Source organism: Eptatretus burgeri, chromosome 2 (genome assembly GCF_056783735.1).
Source record: "Eptatretus burgeri isolate ZD-2024b chromosome 2, Ebu_testis_v1, whole genome shotgun sequence".
NCBI classification, from domain to species: Eukaryota; Metazoa; Chordata; class Myxini; order Myxiniformes; family Myxinidae; genus Eptatretus; species Eptatretus burgeri.
The window spans coordinates 6,751,138-6,773,637 of record NC_140962.1 but is presented as its reverse complement, the minus strand read 5'-3'; the positions used below and the strand labels follow the sequence as shown (position 1 = coordinate 6,773,637).

Below are 22,500 nucleotides of genomic sequence, written 5' to 3'. Positions count from 1 at the left end.
TATATATATATATATATATATATTTATATATATGTATATGTATATGTATATGTATATGTATATGTATATGTATATGTATATGTATATGTATATGTATATGTATATGTATATGTATATGTATATGTATATGTATATGTATATATATATATATATATATATATATATATATATATATATATATATATATATATATATATATATCAGACGCACTTCCTGACTGTTATGGTGAGCATCGCCGCGTATTATGTCTCTCACGGTAAAACCGCATAATCCGCAAAGAACAACTATACGTCTGCCACCCAGGCGATTGTTCCCGCCAATGCAAACCATTCAACCAGAAGGCACGTGATGTGATTGGTGGGTGAATTGAAACATGTGGAGTGTGACAAGCACTCCCCTGATCGACATTCAACATAGTCCTACACCGAAGCATCACCTCCAATCCGGAGGCCACGGCCCGGCGACTCTGTCAAACAGACAAAGATTAATAGGAAACATCAGTTAAAACATCAAACGAGCCGCCTATCTGGAATTTGGGCTTGTTTGTCCTTTTTAACTTTTTCATTGTCCTTTTGTTTCAGCTGAGTGGAGTTGGGATGTGAAACTTGGGAAAAGTAGGACCCAGAAGTCAGGCTTAATAGTTTTCATCCATCAATAAAGGTGTGTTCTGCTATCATAGCTTGACAACATGTGAATCACATATAATAGAAAGAAAAAAAAAATCAATCAACCAGCAAATCAATCGATTTGTTTGAGAAAAATCTTGGCCTGTGATTTATATTCATGAAATCACTAAAGAAGCAATGAAAAAGAAAATCATGTCACATGACTTGTGGGATACAAATAAATGGGAAATCACACTCTAAACTCTCATTTGATTGGAAGCCAATTGACTGTGGTGGACATCACATTTGTAGTACCACTGCTATCATCATAGCAAAGGAGATCTGAGCCATAGCTGTTAAGAGTTGGAGGCTGCCATTTGATGTTCACAGCTGGATTTGTGATGACATCATTTTCTTTACCAGATGTTGAGGCATTCAACATCTTCATCAACATCACGTTGGCCTCCTGAACATGCACCTTTTCTGCTGTGGGAAGATTCTGTCATGCATACCTGTAGCAATGTTCCACTCCAGACCCTTACAGTTGTGGGTTTAAAAAAACTAAAATAAAATAATCATAAAAAGAGAGATCCATTTTGGTTTCACATGAGGGGAGTTTGAGGGTAAAATATGAACTCCAAGGAATTTGCATCTTTTAAAAAATAAATATTCTAAAAAAGGTTTGCAGTACATATTTCAGCACCTTCATGACCTTTAAATATTAGCCTTAAAAATTATAGGCGTTATAATGCTACCATACAGGTGATCTAACACAGAGCATGAAGCAAGTCCTGAAGGGGGTCCAAATAACCTTGCTCGCCCCTCACACTTTCTCAATGACTCTTCCTATTATATCATCTCACTCACTTTAGTAATGTTTTTCACGAAATGCTGGAGAGATAAGCACATGTTGTGGGCCTTACCCATTCCGGAGTAGGAATAATCTGTGCCACCGAACGGTGTCATCATTTGTGTCACAGTGCGAGACACACTGGTGATGCTTGTCTCACCCCGTCGTGTCATGCTGTTGCTGTCAAGCAAGTTACCTGCAGAATAGCACAGAGGGCAAATGATGAGTGAAAAAGGTAGAACAAAATCAATCCACCACTTTGTAAAGTGGTGTGTTGTAAAGGTGCTGTCTGTCTGTCTGTCTGTCTGTCTGTCTGTCTGTCTGTCTGTCTGTCTGTCTGTCTGTCTGTCTGTCTGTCTGTCTGTCTGTCTCTCTCTCTCTCTCTCTCTCTCTCTCTCTCTCTCTCTCTCTCTCTCTCTCTCTCTCTCTCTCTCTCTCTCTCTCTCTCTCATGCAGCGTCTGTGGCTGCTCGTTGCATCATTGGTTGGGACGTGGCTATGCCGCTGGTGCAGTGTCTCCCTTACCAGTATACTGGTGCTCATTTTGCTGACCTCGGAAGGATGACGGGCTGAGTCAACCTCCTGGTGTATTTTTAATTCAGCGGCCCAACGGGGCTTGAACTCAGGACCCTCGGATCCTAGGATCCCAAGCTGCCACCCTAACCACTAAACCAACACCAGGCTTAAGTTGTTGTTACTTGAAAAGTACATCAACTCAGTTCTTCTGTTCTTGCATATGGCAGCTTGGCTGCCGGTGTAGCAATCATTTCTTGGAAGTGCGGCTGTGCCACTGATACATTGCCCCGATACCAGTACACTGGTGCTCATTTTGTCAACGTGAGAAGGATCACAGGCTGAGTCAACCCCACCTGGTGTTAATTCAGCAGCCCACAGGGCTCAAACTCAGGACCCCGAAAATCCCAAGCCAGCCACCCTAACCACGAAATCAACACCAGGATTATCAACTCAGTATGTCATTGTTAAAAGATATGAATGTGAAGATTGGAAAAAGTCAGAATTATTTCAAAGCAAGTAAGGCTGAATAGTTTTTTCAGTTTAAAGCATCCTCAAGTGATCATGTCATCAAGTGTAGCTTACAGGAGTTTAAGGCACTAACTTAAGAGACACTGCAGAGTTTCCAGCTTTTCCACCTTTCTTTGGATCACACATTGATTGGATCTCCATAATCACATACATACATACATACATACATTGTAATGAGCTACATACATTGTAATGAGCTCCTCGAAGGAAGAAACTTTGAACCTAGCAATAAAATTGTACAACTGGCTGAAATCCATGAAATATCTAATCTTTTCTTTTAGGCCAGATTTATTGAAAAGCAATGCCAACTTGCCTGATATGGACAAGTGTTACTTGCATATTTTGTAAATCAGAGAAAATCTCTCACATTCACAATATGTCCTCTTTCTCCTCCTCCTTATCCCCTTTTTGGTTGTCCCTTTCCCTTTTCTTTTTGCCTTCCTCTATTTCTTTCCTCCCCCCCCCCTTGTCCTCGTCCATCCTCTCTATCCACATACCCCTTCCACCCCTCTCAAGTCCCTCTCCTTCCTATTCCTTCCCACTTTCCAAGTTTCATTTGGCATCTTTTTGGAGGGATTCTTGTCTTTTTTAACTTTTAAAATACTTGCTAAATGATCATTCAATTGGTTTAACTTAGTACCTTCTCATACCCTTTTTAAAATCTTATCTCTGATGCAGTGCTCGAAAAGCTTTGTGCACTTATTATTTCAGAGGGAAAATGAGATTATTTCCCTTCACTGGAGCAGTTATCGTGTTACCCCAACCACCTTCACTTCTTATTCCCATTGCCCCCCCTCCCCCTCCGGAGAAAATATATGCCCGTGTCTCTCTCCTATCCAAGAACTTTCAAATAAAAATGATAGGAAAAAAATAGGTGGGTCAAATAACAATGCTCCAAGAGGGGGGACATAGCTGGCTGTCCCATTAGTTACCATTTTTTGTGGAGGTTAAATATCCCACTGTGCATTCAGAAAAGAGAGGGTAATTGCATGCCGGTAGTGTCGACAAATTCTATATTCCTTCCTTCATTTGAGGAGGCATCTGTTCTACTTCCCTGATGCTGATTTATTTCTCTTATCTGGTCTGTGAGTATTATCAGTAATGGATAACCAAATTCATAATACATGGCTTTTCAAATGATATTTGAATTGAATGCTAACGAGGAATTTTGTGTATGCGCTGTCTGTGCGTTTTCAGTGACTTGGTTCTGCTCACTCGGCACTCTTAACCTGCCTTTTCTAGCACGAAATGTGTCATTCAAATAATCTTTTAAACATAATTTTCAGCATTTGGATGAAAGAGTGGCAATTTCAGAATGGTTACCCTCAATTGTTGTGTGCTTGGATGCAAATCAGACTCACGGAAATATCAGAACACGAGAAATATCCGTGGATGAGATGAGTGGAATTCCTACCTTTTCCTGTTAATACAATCATCGAGCGGTGGCAATGGATAACACATACATACACACACACACACACACACACACACACACACACACACACACACACACACACACACACACACACACACACACACACACACACACACACACACACACTTCTGCTTTTCCCTGGAACCAAACAAAAAATATATATCGTGGAAATATTTTTGAAGTGTTTGTGCATTTGTGTGTTTATTTGTGCGTTTGTTTGTGCGTTCCTTTGTACGTTATTCTATCGCGGCTGAACCGCAGCACCTAGAGGCCCCAAATTTTGGGAGTAGGAAAGTCAGAATCTGGCCAAGCCTGTAAGCTACTACATATTGGCCTTGACATCCGTTTTGAGGCAACCTAAGGCCACTATAAAGTATGTATTGGGGTGTGGGTCAGGTAGCGCTGCCACTGACCCGCAGCCAAAAGGACACCACCATGAGTAACTCCAGAACTTTTCAATGTCCAACACATCCTCAAAACCACAGCTGGGAAAAGGTCTGCACCCAGCCAGGCAGCACTGGGTAGCCCCTGCTCGTATTATATATTCATCATGGTCCTTATGGCCCATACTGTTCCCAATATTCCCCCAGATATGACTTTCCCATCGGTTTTAAGGAGCAGCCAAACCAGAAACGGTATCTCCCTCTGGGAAGTGTGCCTGAATGTTGGTAATGTCAACATCATCTTACTATAATTCACCGTCCGTCCGTCCGTCCGTCCGTCCGTCTGTTCCCAGGTACCGCAAAAAACGGCTGAACCAATCGCAACCATTTTTTGGGTGAGTAATCCTGGGACCCCTTGGAGTAAAATAGGTATAGATAGAATAACATGACCCCCTTGACGGCTCCCGTAGGGAGCGGGTGCTTCTCGTATTTCCAATAGCAGACTCCATGGAAATCACCAAGCCTGCTACGGTCACACGCGATAATCCCGCAAGGTTAAAAATCTACTCACTGGCAGCATTGGTCGAAGGTTTGGGTTGAATGCGCTCATCTATGAATCTTTGGCCCTTGCATCGGTCCATGTCCTCAGGAAGTTGCAGGACAGAAAGCTGCAAGCTATCAGATTTTTGGGGGAGTTCAGAAAGTTCTCCAACCCTTTCGTTATGCAGAGGCATACTCCTTTCTTTTAGGTATGCTGCCAAGTATTTTCAGCTTCTTTTATAAGCTTTGTGGGCCATTTTAGGTAACAATCCTTTTCTGACATGCACGATATACATTCATCTGCCCCAATGATCCCCATTGCTGGAGGTTTCTGTGCATACATGCTGAGCATTCTGGGGCAGATTAGGTAATTTTGAAAGTGTGTAATGAATCCTGGTAAATTATTCTTCAACAAACTCAGGAAGGCAAAATAAAAGATTAAATGGGTTTTTGCCTGTTCACATTCCAATCTCAACTCATGGCTCATGATGCAGAGAACCCAGGTTCAAATTTCAGATGTATTTGTTCATATTCTCCTTCTGTCTTCGAAAGCCACAAAAAGTACGTTGATATTTACTGATGTCTTTCCCTTGTATATAATATGTTAATATGCAAACTACACTATCAGTCTTCGACCACTGCAAAAAACATAAACTTTTGGGAAATAATCTTTTCATTTACAAATGCAAACTTCAAGCAAAATAAATGTTATTGATGGAAAGAAGAAATAGCATTGGTGACTCACCAGTAACTCTTTTCTTTGGTGAGGCATATCCATCTGTTTCCATGGAGAAAGTGGGTTGATTGTTAACTTGACTGTCACTGTACATGTAGTAATTTTTGTAGTCTTCCTGGTTCTGTGCGTCCACAATGGGGATGTCTGGGATAATGGGTACTGCAAATATATAAATGCAGGGATTGCATTAATGTAACATTCACAACCGTTTGGCTGTACTACCCTGAAGAGAGGGGAGAGAGAGAGAGGGGAGAGAGAGGGGAGAGAGAGAGAGGGGAGAGAGAGAGGGGAGAGAGAGGGAGAGAGAGAGGGGAGAGAGAGAGGGAGAGAGAGAGGGAGAGAGGGAGAGGGAGAGGGAGAGGGAGAGGGAGAGGGAGAGGGAGAGGGAGAGGGAGAGGGAGAGGGAGAGGGAGAGGGAGAGGGAGAGGGAGAGGGAGAGGGAGAGGGAGAGAGAGAGAGAGAGAGAGAGAGAGAGAGAGAGAGAGAGAGAGAGAGAGAGAGAGAGAGAGAGAGAGAGAGAGAGTGTTTGTGTGTGTACACATGTGAATCCAATACACTAGCCTTCACTATCAAGAATAGGTTTTAAAGTTTGTTGTGCTGATAAAAACTGACTAATTCATTCACAATTTCAGACGTTGCTCACACAAGCAAGTTGCCTGTATGGGATTCTAAATTGAGTTGGGATGGAGAAGGCAAAAATGCAAATGGCGTCTTCTATCATCGAGCCGGTAATCTGGGAACAACAATTCGCATTTATTGCCACATCTGATGCAATTTAAGTGCTCTAACGGTGCCAAGGTGCTCCATTTGAAACTGTTTGTTTGATATATATATATATATATATATATATATATGTATATATATATATATATGTATATATATATATATATATATATATATATATATATATATATATATATATATATATATTTATATATATATATATACATGTCGCTTCTTGATGCCTCTGGTCCGGAATAAAAATTTGTACTGGTGTCAAAGCGAGTGACCAATTGCAAATGAATAATAGGGTATGCAGTAATTCTGAATCATTGTTTTCAAAGGGTTCTCCACTTTCATGGGCTTTAATCGCAACACCGTGCAAGTGTGGTGTTGAGCTGATGACCTATAAATTTGAAAAATGTTTGTAATTTTTGAGAGAATAGAGTAGTATAACATGGAATTTGTAAAAGCTTACGTCATACAAGGTATAATTCACAAATACGTATAAAAATGGAGAAATAATTGCAAGCCATTAAAAGGGACAAAACAAATGCATTTACGCACACATGCACGTACGCGCACATTGATTAAATGCACAGAAAATGATTAAAGGGAGGGGATATAAAAAGAAGCATGCTTAGATTAATGAAGTTATTACAAAATGCCTGTGTGGCGCCAGTTGAGCCGATTCGTGCAGAGAGACTCACTGGAGAGTGGCCGTGAGGTCTGCTTGGCAATGTTCATTGTCGATTCGCGTTCAGGGCCCCAACCAGCTGAGTTTGTGGCACGTACTGTGTAACGGTATGGTGCCATTTCCCGAAGGTTCTCAATTAGCAGGACACGTTTCCTGTTTCCTTTCACTTCCACACACTTAGTAGGCTCAACCGAATCTTGGGAGAGAAAGGAAAAAAAAAAAAAAAAAAAAAAACTTATCATCATCAATTTTCTTAATCAGAGAAAAATTATCAGAAGAGAGCAGAATATGATCTGTTGGTGATGCATACCTCCATTTTCATTTATCTGTGTGTATGTGATCTTATATCCTCGAATTACGCCATTGGTCTCAGCAGGTTCACCCCAGCTCAGCTGCATGGTGGTTGACGACACAATAGTGAAGGCCAATCGGCCAGGCTCGCTTGGTACTATAACAGGGAATAGATTCAGAGAGGAAGGAAGAGTGCAAAAATAGGTCAGTAAGACAATAAATCATGAAGACAAACTATTAATGAATGGAATATTTCAGGAGCCTTTTTTATTCATGCTGCCATATTTGCCGCAATGTCACTACTGCCATTATTAGTGCATTGTTGATGAAATTTAAATACCAGTAATACCAACTTCCTCCAGGAGTGAAATATGTTGTCAATATGGTTATTTCGTGCCTGTGACCTGACCCTGGGTCTCCCAAGCAAATATGCAAATATGCAAATTTTGTTGGAGAGCGGGGAAGTGGTTTTCAATTCTATAAGGTTCAGACATAACCACATCCATACCTGCATACATACAAACGTATGCGCACTTTGAATTGCCAAATTTTCGTGTGATTGTATACTAGCAGAAATACCAATCAAAGTTGGGTGATGGGATGATATCAGATCTGATGATAGGACTATAGAGCAACAACAACAATAACAACCCCACTGTGACGTCATCCAGCAAGGCAAATACTGTGTGAAAAGTCCACCTTTGACTGGTCCGAACAGAATAAATGTTGCAGATGCTCGTAAATTAAAATTCAAATATTACAAGCAGAATTGCAAGACATTGGTAATTATGACGATTACGTTTGGTGATGATGTAGGCAGCAGAGAAAGAGAGAGAGAGAGAGAGAGAGAGAGAGAGAGAGAGAGAGAGAGAGAGAGAGAGAGAGAGAGAGAGAGAGAGAGAGAGAGGACATACATACAACATGAAAACACAGGCAAACAGACAGACATGGTGCTTTTGTTTACATAGGTTAACCAAAACGATATTTTAAACTACATCTCGGTTTTATTTCCTGAAATGACTTAGTTGGTGACTTTCAGGAGTGGTAATAATAGCCGAGTACAAATATACAGATAGAATAAACATTTGTCAAATAAACTATAACATATTTCAGAATATTTGGCCTTGTCCTTCTTCTGATCTGTTGGTTTGTAATTGAACAACACCCAGTGCAGTGAAATACCCTCGCTGATAAAGATGAAAACTCATTCTCTGATTGGAATGTTTCCTATGAATCATAAAGTGAACTGCATATTAAGACATGTAACTCATTAGTTGTGTCGTGATGCCTGTGTTGTGTTGCTCAGGTTCTGCCATTTCAAATTTTGTCTTTGGCTTTGGTAATTCTAACAGGTAATCGCAGGCTGGGTGTTTTAGAGATGATGCTAAACCATTTGGAGAACCTAAAATGCCATGCTTTAGTTTTTGACCAAAATAGAAGTTGGTCAAAATTTTATATGAAACTCTTCCTTCGGAATTTCAATAAAACTACATACGTACGTTGTTGTAGTAAAATAGCCATTTGAAAGCACATTTGCTGAAGTTTATGTATTCATTCTGAGAAGACAATGGCAAACCACCCAGTATAACCCTTGCCAAGAAACCGCTTCAGCAGTACTGAACCAGGTTTCCGACGGAAGACCAGAATACGAATACGAATACGTGCTCTATCATTACAATTCCCAAATTAACACCGCGAGATGCAGCACTTTCAGCTTAAAGTCAATGGTGAAAACAAGTGTGCATGAAATGCATTATTGGAAACGTTTGATCTTTTATGAATTTTTTTTTCCCCATCATACTCATGATGTTTTATGAACATTATACAAGTAAATCATGATCCGGGTGATTAGCAGCAAATTTGGATCAACGGCAATGTCTCAGACCAAATCAGACAGATCACTTCCTGTCTTAATGTCAACAGCCAGCTGGGTGTTTGTTCTTCACAATAACGACTGAATAGCAAGCCTGGTGTTGGCTTAACGGTTTAAAATGGCTGGCTTAAGATCTTAGGCTCTTGACTTTGAGCTCCTGTTGGCTATTGAAATAACACCAGGTTGGTTGACAAAGCCTGTCATCCTTCTGATGCTGGAAAAATGAGTAGCAGCTTATTGGAAACCAGCATTTGCACATCAGCGTGGGATCTTTAAGATCCACCAACTAATGGAGGCAGACAGGATGCCATGCCAGTGTGAAATGTCGACACTGCTTTGTGGTTCATTTTAATGCCCAAGGGGCAACACGAGGATGCGATATTGAAATGTTCCCCATAAAAAAAAACCAGTGGTGCCACAAATCTGCCAAACCAAACAGGAAAAGAAAAACCCCATGCACAGCCGCTACTTGTACTTATAATTACGTGCAGCTGACCAAAATAAAAATTCGAAGATGACAAAATAGAGATAACAGCCTAAAATGATAAATATTCATTGTAGAAAATGAGATGGGAGAAAGACTGATCATTTTAACCGCACCTTCTTCCTCTGTACGGCAATGGACGATTTCGGAAGGAGCTCTATGATAACCATGCACGGCGATGACACGTACAAGGTATTCACAGTAGGGATACAGTCCGGAAAGATGCATCTCCGAATTCTTCGTCTCTATCACTTGTGCATCCATCTCCTCCTCGCCATCAATCCAGTAACACACCTGTACCAGCATTTGCACTTTGCTCAAATTTTGCACAGCAATTATTAACAATCCACAATATGTGACTTTCAAAATGACGTAATTCCCACAGAATGCTTGGCGCGCATGCTCAGGAATCCCAGGAAATGGCGATGTTCAGGGCAACGTAAAGTATATCGTGTGCGCGAGATAAGGGTTGTAACCGAAAATGGGTCACAAAACTTCCAAAAGAAGCCAAAAATACTTCGAAATGTACCGGCAAGAAGGAAGCCTCAACAAAATGAAAAATTTGGAGAACTTTCAGCTCACCCAAAAAGCTGATAACATGCAGCTCCCACACTGCAAAATACCAACGACATGGACCGGTGCAAGGCCCGGAGGTTCATAGACGGGCGCGTTATACCCAAACCTTCGACTATCACTTCCAGTGAGTGGACTTTGAACCTTGCGGGGATTATTTCGTGTGAACATGGAAGGCTTGATGATTTGTTTAATGGCTGTCTGCTAATTGAAAAGATGATGCTGTCCTTATCAACATTCAGGCACACTTCCCAGTGGAAGACACCATATCTGGTTTGGTTGGCTCTTAACACCAATGGGATGGTCATATCTGGGGCTTGTCAATGCACAGGGTAAGTTTAAAATGATGATATTTACGATTGATCATGCTTGGGAGGAGGAAGGAGCTGGTGGGTGGGTGGGAGTCGAAGCTGTATGGACTCTGAGGGTCATCTCTCTCTCTCACTCACACACACACACACACACACACACACACACACACACACACACACACACACACACACACACACACACACACACACACACACACACGTTGCAGGACCACAAAATAATCTAGAGCCCTACTTGGTAAAGTGCATACCTCCACCAGGCTGAACAGTTTACATTTTGTATCCCACTGATAGGTCGGATCTGGATTCGGATCTGAACCAAAATCGAATCGGCTTCTTCTCGTCAACTAACGAACTCACCCACCTCGTTTCTTTCATTACTCGCCCACAATTTTTGGAGATATTGTGTTATATATCGATTTTGGCCCTATCACTCAATGGTGAGTAATCACTTTAAAAATTCTAGTATCCGAATCTGGATCCGGATCTTCCCCAAAATCAAATAAATTCGTCCTTGTCACACACCCACCCAACCTGTCCACCAAGTTTCGTCTAAATCTGTCCATAACGTTTTGAGATATCCTGTTCCCGGACAAACAGACAGGCATACAAAGAAATAGACAGACAAATAGGGGTGAAAACATAACCTCCACCCACCATCGGTGGCGGAGGTAATTACAATACATTTTTGCATCTATTGGTAAAATGAGAAGCATCTGTCTGTGTGAGTATTTGTGCCATATCCACTGCCGCCTTTCACTTGTATCAACAGGAAAAAGTAGGAACTCGGCACCTCTCATCCATGGACATTCCTTGTACTTCCTGCATTAGAAACACCCACTCCCTTTGGAAGCATTGGCAAGTCATCCTCCCTCCCTCCCAAAATGGATGCAAAATTTTGTCTGATTTGCATTCAGGAAGAGAACAATATTATGTTTAACCATATATTGAAATTGCCACTTCGTTTAAATGCTGAAAATTACGTTTAAAAGGTGATTTGAATCACAAATTTTGTGCTGACAAGGGCAAACTAAAAGTGCCTGGTGAGCAGAACCGAGTCTGCGTGAACACATACACAACGCATGTTTCAAAAGGCCTCAGTTAACACTCATACGTCATTTGGAAAGTTGCGTATTCATCCCAATTGCATGTGATATCTTCCAATTACACAACCCCGAAGCATGCCTTCATCGTTTCATCAGGAGGAATATGCCGCTGGTACAAGCCGATGGCCGACGCACCTTATACCGTTCTGCATCCATCGAAGGTTGCCACTTTAAATTCATGGAGTTTCCATTCAAAGCATGTGCAGTCAAGTTTTGAGGATGGCTTAGATCGGTGGTTTGTTGCAGGATGTTTGTATCACCCCGTTTGCTGCCTGCACACAAAATATCAGACCATTAATTTCATTGCTGTACAAATCAAGTCGTGCTCTATCGAAGTACAATGCGTAGTGAATGTGCGTTGCCTTTTTTTTTGGGCCTCACGTGACCACGCGCTTTGATAATATAAAATCATCAAAATTGACTGCTCACATTGACTTGAGATCGCGAAAAAATAAATGCTGTTGCATCTTTAGCAAGAGTAGGTCATTCCACATTAAAAAAAAAACAGCAAATAAAAGTGTTGGTTTAGGAAGGTTAACGGGGGTAATAAAGATTGGGGGTCAGGATGGGGAATAACAGAAGGTGGTAGTGCACTGCCTGCTTCCATATAAGGGAGATACAAGAAACAAAGGAATCGAGGTGTGCAGTTAGCCTGGATTAAGGAACCTTAACCAGCAGTGGGTTACTTGAAGAACATGTGTATCCTGGAGTCGAAAGGGAGAGTCGAGGGAGCAATATTGTAGAATAGGCAAAAAAAAAAAATCAGAAAGACCACCGGCCTGTCTGCGATGTAAAAGCAACCTACATTGTGCTTCATCCTCATGGTAGGAAATTCAAATAATGTCGAGAGCTTTAAGATTCAGCATAATTCAGGAGAGGCAGATGTGATACTGGGGTGCCAGTCCAAAGGGGAGAGCAATATTCTATTGAGCTAGAGAGAAAGGCCTTGTAGACTGTGAGTGGCTCTGATTTTCCAAGGAAAGACTTGGATCAACGAAGGATGCCCGGTCTGTGGCTGGCTTTGGACGACAGTTTTGTCACGTCGTTCGCCCAGGAGAGGTCATGACTGATGGTGAGGCTTTGAAGTTCAATAGCCTGAATATCTTCCAGTGGCTGACCCTGAAAATACATTGGTGGGTTTGTTTGATGATCCTTCCGGATTGACAGGGTGAGGCTGAGATTTTCCAGTTCCACTTATCAGACCACCATCTATACAATTGCAGATCAGCAGAGACTGATGCAGTTGCAGTCTGCCCAACAGTGGAATTGGGATGCTGTTGGACACAATGTGGAGTCATCTCCAAAAAGAGAGGGTTTTCCAGAGCAAATCAGAGGTTTTGTCTGGAGATGAGGAACAAGACTGGGGCCAAGACACTGCCTTGTGGAACTCCAGCCTTCACTGTGGGACTGGAGGAAAGGGTTCCATTGATGGCAACTAATAGTGAGAGTGGAGGAAGTCAGAAATCCAGGAATGAAGAAGGTCTTCTATGCCGCAGACAGACAGCAAACCAGAATGCCTAGCTCTCTTGAGGTCGTCCTTTGTGCATTTGTCCATTTGTTATTGTAGTTGATCTTAGACCTATGCTTTGTAGTTAGACCTGCAGCCAGAACCTAACTTTTTTATCCACAAGATATATCAGAGTAACTCAAGATAATTATTACGGAATAATTTTGCATTAAAATATAACCTAAATATAACAAAAAAAATGGGAATCAAAATATACCTACTTTGTCTTAATACAGTGACCACGGTCTCTTTACGTTGTCCAAGTTGCACTCCTCCAGTCGGCTCGTACAGCACAACTTGGAAGCTATCATCGGAGTCTGGGTCAATGGGCTTCTGAATTGGGATGATTATGACATTGCTCACTTTGCCCTCAGGTAGCTGGAGCACATCCGTCATGTTGCTGTATGCCGAGGGCTGTGTCGATTGTGTGGGAACGGTCTTCCAGCGCACGGTCATGTCACCATCCTGACCACGGGTTCGTGTCACTGGCACATGGATCTCAGGAGCATTCTGTTCAAAGTTCTGTGAACCCTTAGAAAACTCCAGCACCCCAGAGTCTGAAATTAAGAGTACAAAAAGGGTCCATATTAAAACAAGTGGAATGATACTGTCAAAAGAAAGAAAGAAAGAAAGAAAAATACATAGAAAAAGACTTCTATGATATGATGAAAGAAATTAAAATACAAATTGCATTCTGCTCTGGATCCTCCATTATTCTTTTTGAAACACATAAACTTTGTCAAGGCTGCTGGCACGTATTCCTTAACTTGATGTATTGCTACGTTCGGTGAAAAGGCACGCAATGCGCACAAACAGCGATGACTTTAGGAGCAGAATAAATAGTCGCTTCAACTGCTTAACATTTTCAGCCATATAATACTTGCTCTGTGGACAGAAAGGGGCGGTGGGGGGGGGTTACGATGGGGTCAGGGAGCTGTACGAAAGGTTCTCCACGTTCTGGAAAAGTACCTGTTTATTGGTAAATAAGTGGAAAAAAAAAACAAGCATTGCCGAACAAGGAACTTCAACGCAGGAGGAAGCCATGAGGTCCATCAAATCCTGCACTATTATTGCCAACATACAGTTGTTTGTCTGTGCTCTAACCATTTAAATGTTGACCGTCAAGCAAGGAAGCAGCACGCACAATTTTTCAAGTCTTTGGTATGACCCAGCCAGGATTTGAACAACCGACCTCTGAGACTCGGAGCAGACACTCCAACCATTAGGCCACCGAGTCTAGTTAAGTAAGTGTAGGTATTCACGATCAATTTTGTTATATATTAGCAAAATTTTTTATTGTTTTATTGTTTTAGAATGATTGCTGGACAATTAAGAATGAAGGGATTGAAATGAAGAGGCACGTGTACAGCATATCAGCGGTTGTACGTTCATCGAAACTTTGAAAACGTGAGAAAAGGGGTCAAAAACACTCCGGCATTTTTGCATATGCAGTACGTCGATGCCCCTTTGACCGGATATCAACAATTACGAAGGTATGCAAAGTTGCTTCCATTGTGCCACAGCATCTGTGTTCACTTTGAGTTATACTTCGCACGATTACTCTTCGAAAATGGAAACAGTTGAGTGGATCTTAACATATACTCAGTTCGATGAACCGTTCAATCTCAATGTATGAATGCAGACTAAACTCGAGGTCACGGAACAGCATACCCCGAGCAGTCTTGAGAAAAGGGACGTTGGAAGGGTCTTTTCAACTGGTGCTTTGCATTTCCGAGCATCGTCTATATTTCCAAGCAGGAGCAGGATTTCCGAGTACGAGCCACCATTTTTTTTGTCTGAATCTCGGTGTTATGCACCTTTAGAACGTGCAGCAAATTGTATCATGCTAAACGAATCGCTTTTGGAAGTGCAAACAAGGCAATTTGTATTCTCCAGTGTTCAAATGTATCATTCGATTGAGATTAAATTAAAGCTTAAAAGGATGTAGAAAAAAGCAAAAACAAACCACTTGTTCAGAAGTTTACTGTCGTTGATGCACCGCCTTTTACGCCACCTTATTTCACACGTTAAACTACTTATTCGTGACTCTTGTTAATTGCCGGAATTCTTCAGACACAAGCAATTATGTTGGTCGGTTGTGTGTGTCATTCTGTGCGTCTGTCTGTCTGTTTGTGTGTTTGTTTGTTTACCCTGTAGCAGCCACACCGTTTCGGCTATCATGACCAAACTGGGTACAGACGTCGGCCATGGTCCAACTTAGACGCTTGTCGTTTTTGGTGAATCTAGGTCAAAGGTCAAGGTCAAGGTTACCGAAAAACCGAAATTCTTATTTTCGCAATAACGTCCGGTAAAATGGTCGTATCGACTTCAAACCAAATCCAAAATGTGCATCTTCCAATTCTGCATCCAACCACATGTCTCATTGTGGTGTCACACCAACACCCTTCTTAGCGGTCGGAGGTCGAATGTCAGGGGGGGGGGGTCGGGTCAAAACTTTCAAATTGCGATAAAAACGTCATTTCAAGTCCGATTGACTTCCAAGTTATGATCATGACCAAAATAAGTGCTATAACTCATTAAACAGTAGCACTATCGACTTATAAGAACCAAATTGATTTCCAGGTTTTTGTTTTTTCAGAGATCATGGAGATATGACAAAGTTATTCCGGCAATTCGTTGCTCAAAGAGCAATTTCATTTGTTTGTTTGTGTGCACGATATGTCAAAATGTTGAATACGGATCCGGATTAAATTTTGTGGATAAGTTAGGTGTGTGACAAGGACAAACTGATTCGATTTTGGTGAAGATCCGAATCTGGATCTGGATAAGAGAATTATTTAATTTTTAAAGTAATTCTTCACCATTGAGAGATTGGGCCAAAAACTATACATAGCGTGAAATTACAAAAAATTATTGGGCCCGATATGTTCTCGTGGATCAGGCATTGCGTGGCGGAGGTATGCGCTCTACCGAGAGCCCTTCTAGTTCATGTTATCTTGAAGTCTTGAATGTTATCTTGAAGTCCATCCATCCCTTCTTGAAGTCTTAGTTGGGCTGAAGTGAGCTTTGTGCCAATATATTTGCACACTCAAGTGATTTTCAATATTGAATATAATGGTATAACGCAAATTTGATCATGATTATTACAAGAATTGATGTCCATCGAACAGTCAGCAGATTGTTTGTTGCGTTATCTGGCACACCGGCATATCCTGTTTACAATACAATAGCGTAATCTTTTCTCCGAGAATACTCATCGTGGCAAAACCTGATGCACCCAGCACGACGAGTATTCTCTGAGTCGGCAGTCAACGTGTTGAAATACACAATTCAAAGCAGAGAGAAGTCTCTGAAATTGTAATCAGAATTTAAGATCATGCTTTTTCAGCTATACACGTCGTCGGTCAAAGCACCTACCATATTCCTCAAGCAAAGTGATGATGGACCGCTTGTAGCGGCCAATGCGTGCACCATGCGTTGGATCATGAAGCTCCACTTCAAACTGTTGTGGGTCAGTTGCATATGTCGAAATGCCTTTTGGCGCCAGGATGGAGAGTGGGATTTTAGTCTCAGTATTATCGGAATCAAAATGCAGCACACCTTCTGCAGGCAGGTAGTCCTGTAAAGGTACACTGCAATCAGCCTCTCGTTCAACACCTTTCAGCACACTAATGATGCAGGTTCTCCATCTTATCTTATGAAGGCAATATTTCCTGAAGTATTGACTGAGTTTCCGAAAGAAAAGTAAGCTACCAAAGGTACTTTTACTCAAAACCCCATTCTCATGTAATGAAAGTGTATATATATCAATGTTTTTTGGAAATGTACCCTGGGGGGGAGAGCATACATGTACACGTAGGAGATCCGAGTACGAGTTATTTCATTACTTTATGTCGAGGTAGACCTTTTCCCCCTGGTAGAAGGGTTTGGGGTAGACATGCATTGAGGTGAGTTTGTGTATCCCAGGTGTGATGTCTTCCCCCCTTCCCTCTGCTCATTTCAATCCTTTCAATACACCATCGCTCAATTCAACAACCCCTCTTTCATCCCGTCAAACTTTCTTTCAACCTCGCAGGTTTATTCTCATCCTTCGGTGCGTCTGTCTTCCTCACCACTCAAATTCACTCGTTATTTTAATATTTACCACCAACTACCCGTCGCTCACCGTAAACAATCGAGCCCATGGACCAACACCGAATTGCTTTCCCACATCCTTCACTGCACTTCCACGTTTGTCTGTGGGATGGCACTTCTCACATGCGATCAGTATGTACAGTAGAAAGAACGTTTGCATGGGAAAGGAGGGGCAGGGTGAGGGCTGTGTTGAAGGCTCCCTCGGGGACAGCGTGATTTTCTGAGAGCTGGATCGAAGACCCGCCCCCATCGGATGCGCATCAATGAGAGAGAGGCTCGCATGAGAGGGAGGGAGAAACGCAAGTCCGAGGAGGAGGAAAAAGCCCAGAGAATGTATGGAACAGAGTCGCCTCAGAGCTTGTCCGACGAGGAGCAGAAAGGAGCGCAGAGTATGAAGGGGAGAAGGAAGGAGCCCATAGTGTGGAGTAGAGCACAACAGAAAGGCCAAAACGCGGCTTGGTTCGTGGGGAGCTGCTTGTCCCGGGTGCACAGCAGAAATGGAGTGGCATGCCGTTGGCACATCTTGGATGCTGGAGAGGACTTGCATTCTGGTTCCGGATGGCTCAGAGATGCCGCTGCATGTACGGAAAGAGTCAACACCACACTCCATTATTTTCCTTTCTCTCAGTTTTTCTTGTCTCTTCCTCCCGGATTGAATGATGGCCATACGTCTTTTTGTCTAAGTAAGATTGTCTGAGAATACATGTTAGGGTTACGTCTGCTCTCCTGTGCCTTTTTGCCTGGAGATGCTCGCTTTAATGATTGCTTGCTTGGTGGATAAAGAGCTGTAAATGATGTGATTATCACCTGTGTGTGCGTGCGTGCACGTGTAAATAAATTGTTTTTGGTTGTTATATCAAATCTGTCTTGATTGTCCTTTCCTTGATTGGTCTGACACAGTGACCAAGCATACTGTAGTTTGATGGGAAGTTGTACCCCACTGATTGGCTCGACATGTTAGCTCGTCAGTACTTGGCAGCTCTGCTCAGCTGCACCTGATCAGGTAAGATAAGATGAGTACGGATCGAGGGCATGAGCCCCCTTGATCCTGCCGATCCAATGGAAAGATAACACATGAAGTAGTGAGAACCCTGCTAGGATTGGCGGTACCAACCGGCATTTGTGTTTGACTCGCAACCAATCAGGCAGCAGAGTTGTGCACAGCTAGTGGACTCAGGGGGAACTTGAGCAATTCCCCTTCATGGTGAACCTCAAACCCCAGGATATATATATATATATATATATATACACGAAGACATCTTCCTGGTGTATACATTTGTCTTTGAGCCATCTATCCTGAGTTGGAATCTCGACCCAGCTATAAACTGACATCCGAGCGTTTCATGTCGTCTCTCAGAAGGATGCCAAGATGGAGGATCCATCTGCCAACACTGGTTATTGGTGGTTGTGACACTGACACGTGTGCACCCACGCACGCACCTCACATTCTATATCTTCATCACAATGTTACCATTTGGTTTCCCTTGGTTTGAACGCCCCCTCCTGATCTCTTGTAAACATAACATTTCATCAGCGCACAAATTATGTTGTCAGAGATTTATAGTGAATTTTTTTGAGAGTAAAACTTTACAGCCAAACGTTTGGCACTGTTGAAGCTTTACATGGTGAGGAATCCATTTCGTCATCACATGAAAGTGGCCGTGGTCTGTAGACCAGGTCGGAACAAATTGTCAGAAAATTTGCAAATCACAAATGCAAATCCAGAATGTTTTAAAAGCGAGATGTTGCATGTTGGTACGATAGAGGTGAACAAGTATTTTGTGGAAGTGTCACAATTCAGAAAGCAAATTCCAATGCAGTAACTCAGGATCAAAGGTATAATGAATGACATGTCATGCAAGGTGCCAATAGCCAATAGGTAAGATCATTAAGTCGTTGTTGACGACATTTACTACAAGCCTCACTATCTGGTTCATTTCAAGTTCAAGCTGGCACGAGCTGGCACGTGCACTGTTCAAGCTGGCACGAGACATAATTGGAGAAAAAGTATGGAGCACTTTTTTTTTTTTTTTACTGCAAACCATTCCAATGCTAGACAGCAAAATTATTGTAGTTTTTATGGAAAGATAAATCAAAATAACAGAACACAGGTGTAGTGAAAATGGCATAAGTGAATTCAAGGCACCGAGACTTGCCTCATTAGCAATGGCAGAAAGATCATGGGTGCGGTATTGCACAGTTGCTGGTTCCGACTCGTTGATTTTTCTTTGGACAGGCACCATAACCTCCTCCTTACGTTTTCTGAAGATGTACTCTGGCTTCACAATACCCACAATGCTACTGGCTGTGGAAAACAAAACAAAACAATGGACACAAATGTAATACAGGACACAACTATCGACCTTTGGATTGACAGCAAAGTTTGGTTTATGCTCCTTCCTTTGTGAACCAATCTTTCCAGTTTCACATCATGCTAAATGCACTGGCTGAAGCTAATGTACGGTATGTGTATGTATATATATATATATATATATATATATATATATATATATATATATATATATATATATATATATATATATATATATATATATATATATGTGTAACCCCTTCTCCCATTCCCCTCTACCCCTTCACACATTTCCCTCGATCCATTCATCCACTCTCACTTATACCCCTTCTCTCAGTACCTTTTCTCCCCCTTCACCCCTGAGCACAAGTTGTAGTTTTCAGCGAATTCAACTCACCGGGGCAAGAGTGCCGATACATAGAAGTCAAACAAACAAACAAACAAACAAACTCCTCGAATAATCCTGATGATTTCCAATGTCTATGGTTTCATGCAGAGAATCGACATATTATATGACATGATGACTTGTAATCGCCACTGCCACCAGAAATAGTGCTACATGACACCTGCGCATGATTCAGCCTTGGCAACTCACTGTGATGATTTTTATAGGGGTGGAGTCAGGCCAGCTGTCCAGCCAATGGGTGAAAAGCAGTGGGAAGGAGTCAGGGCAGCAGAACATTGACCCATGTACAATATGTGATATTTTTGAAGTTTATAAAGGGCACAATTGAAAAATTGACAAAACTCATCAAAATAAAGGCAAAAGGTTTCAGGTGAATATGTTAAAGGGTATGGGGAAAAAGTGTGAAAACCACAGGTGGGATGGATGGACGGAGAGACGGAAAGCAAACCTATAGTCCCCTCTGGTAATTCCAGTAGGGGACCAATCATGGCAGTTGGGAGAAATATTATACAAACCAGGACACCGCTCTCGGCCCGTGTCATCCAACTGGCAAATGGCACATTGATTGCTGCCTCTCAACAGCATAAAAGAAAGAGCATTAATGGCCCCATGTCATGTGTGCTAACCTTCATGATAGATGAGTTCCCTTATAAGAAACTTCAATTCAAATGAAGCTAATGGGGCCATAAAGCCTATGCAATGGTGACCAACCTGTGGCTCTTTTTTTTCTGTGCTCTATCCTTTTTAAAGGTTGAATGTCAAGCAAGGAAGCAGGAGGTACCGTTTTCAAGCTTTTGGCATGATTCAGGCGAGGTTAAAACTGCCAACCTCCCAGACTTAGAGTAGAAGCTCTAACCATGTAGTACGAGGCGTCGTATGTACGACGATGTTGTACGAGAGGCGTGGTATGAGAAAACTATCTTGCTATATATTGTAAACCGTGGTGTCTGCCTGTGCATTCATCTGTCTCCCGTTTACGGCGGCCACTTCCCATGCTGCATTTGAAAAGCTGCTGATTGGTAAATTTACATTTTCATTTCACTTTTCTTGATGCAATATAGTCAGTCACTTTACTGCCTCTTCCAGTAATCTTTAAAATCAACATGAACATCCGGATTAATGCTGGTGTTGCCTTAGTGGTTAAGGCTTGGGACCTTATGGTCCTGAGTTTGAGCTACTGTCAACCATTCAATTAACACCAGGTGGGGTTGACTCAACCTATCATCATTCTGAGGTCAGCAAAATGAGTACCAGTGTACTGGGGTCGTAACCATTCAGGGTAACTTGTGTCGGAGTGGTGACCCATCCAGGATTGCACTCTTTGCCAATGAAACTGCCTTGGCAGCCCTATGTGCCTTTATGGCATGAAAGGAATGGTACTATTATTATTATCATTATTATTACTAGTATGTGCCCATACGTGCAAAAAAAAACAAAAAAAAAACTTTCAAACCACGTGCCAGAAACAAACACACAGGCCGTTCCTTCACTCTCGCATGCCCGTACGTGCGTGGCCATACGTGCAAACCAGAAAAACTCAAACAAATACACAGGCCGTTCCTTCGCTGTCGTAAACGACGACTGGATGGGGGCATTGTGTTTATCTATAAATGCGCATAAGAAATTGAGAAATTATTAGAATACATTGAGTCATCACTATCCGGAAGTGGTGCGTTCCCGTACGGAATGTTCACATGCATTCCACGAATTATCGCTTGCATTGAAGTAACAACTGCTGTGATACTTCCACACACAGAGTTAATTAAAATCCAAATTAAAATCAAGTTTACCTCCCTGTCTTTGCTTGCCATGACATTCGCTATCATTGACCATTGCCACTCGTACGCCACGGTAACTAAATGGCGCCCTTTCCCTATCGGCCACGCCTACGCAGCAACGTGTCTTGTCATTGGTTTGGTAAATAAATGGCCATAACTTAGGAAGCACTTGTCCGATTAATATCAAATCCTGAAAAGGCACATACTCAGGTCCCCAGCAATATAGCTGGGCAAGTTTCAATTACATCGGACCAGTGGTTGTCGAGAAACAGCGGTCAGACACACACACACACACACACACACACACACACACACACACACACACACACACACACACACACACACACACACACACACACACACACACACACACACACACACACACACACACACACACACACACACACAGATTGCTGGAATTATAGATAGATTATTATTATTAGTAAACATCTAGATTAAAGTAGATTTAATACAGATCTTCATGGAGTAAAACAATTTAAAATAACTGCATTCTGCCCTCTTTTTAGACAAATCCAAGCTCCCACACCTGATGTTGCATCACCATTTCACACTGGGCAGTATAAGTAGCTCAGAGCTTTGGCTCTGAGTGAAACCAAGAGTGCAACGTAATTAACCTTTTATTTATAAAGTCCATGAAATAATTTAAATTGAGAGATTAACTGAAACTTTTCTCATCAAGGGTACTTTTGCTTGTACAATATAAATTAAAGAAAAGAA

At 41.9% G+C, this 22,500-nt stretch overlaps 1 protein-coding gene across 2 annotated transcripts in view; it reads right to left on the bottom strand.

Moving 5' to 3' along the window:
* Positions 1-22,500, bottom strand: part of ITGB4 (integrin subunit beta 4) — a 185,265-nt gene that overhangs the window by 41,647 nt on the left and 121,118 nt on the right. For both annotated transcript variants that reach the window (XM_085861673.1, XM_085861666.1), the window contains exons 27-35: positions 19,424-19,572; positions 16,551-16,752; positions 13,394-13,729; positions 11,801-11,937; positions 9,774-9,951; positions 7,320-7,457; positions 7,023-7,205; positions 5,602-5,751; positions 1,529-1,651 (exon numbers count right to left, since the gene is read on the bottom strand). In XM_085861673.1, the coding sequence (XP_085717799.1) occupies positions 1,529-1,651; positions 5,602-5,751; positions 7,023-7,205; positions 7,320-7,457; positions 9,774-9,951; positions 11,801-11,937; positions 13,394-13,729; positions 16,551-16,752; positions 19,424-19,572 (1,596 nt within the window). The remainder of the gene's footprint in view (positions 1-1,528; positions 1,652-5,601; positions 5,752-7,022; positions 7,206-7,319; positions 7,458-9,773; positions 9,952-11,800; positions 11,938-13,393; positions 13,730-16,550; positions 16,753-19,423; positions 19,573-22,500) is intronic.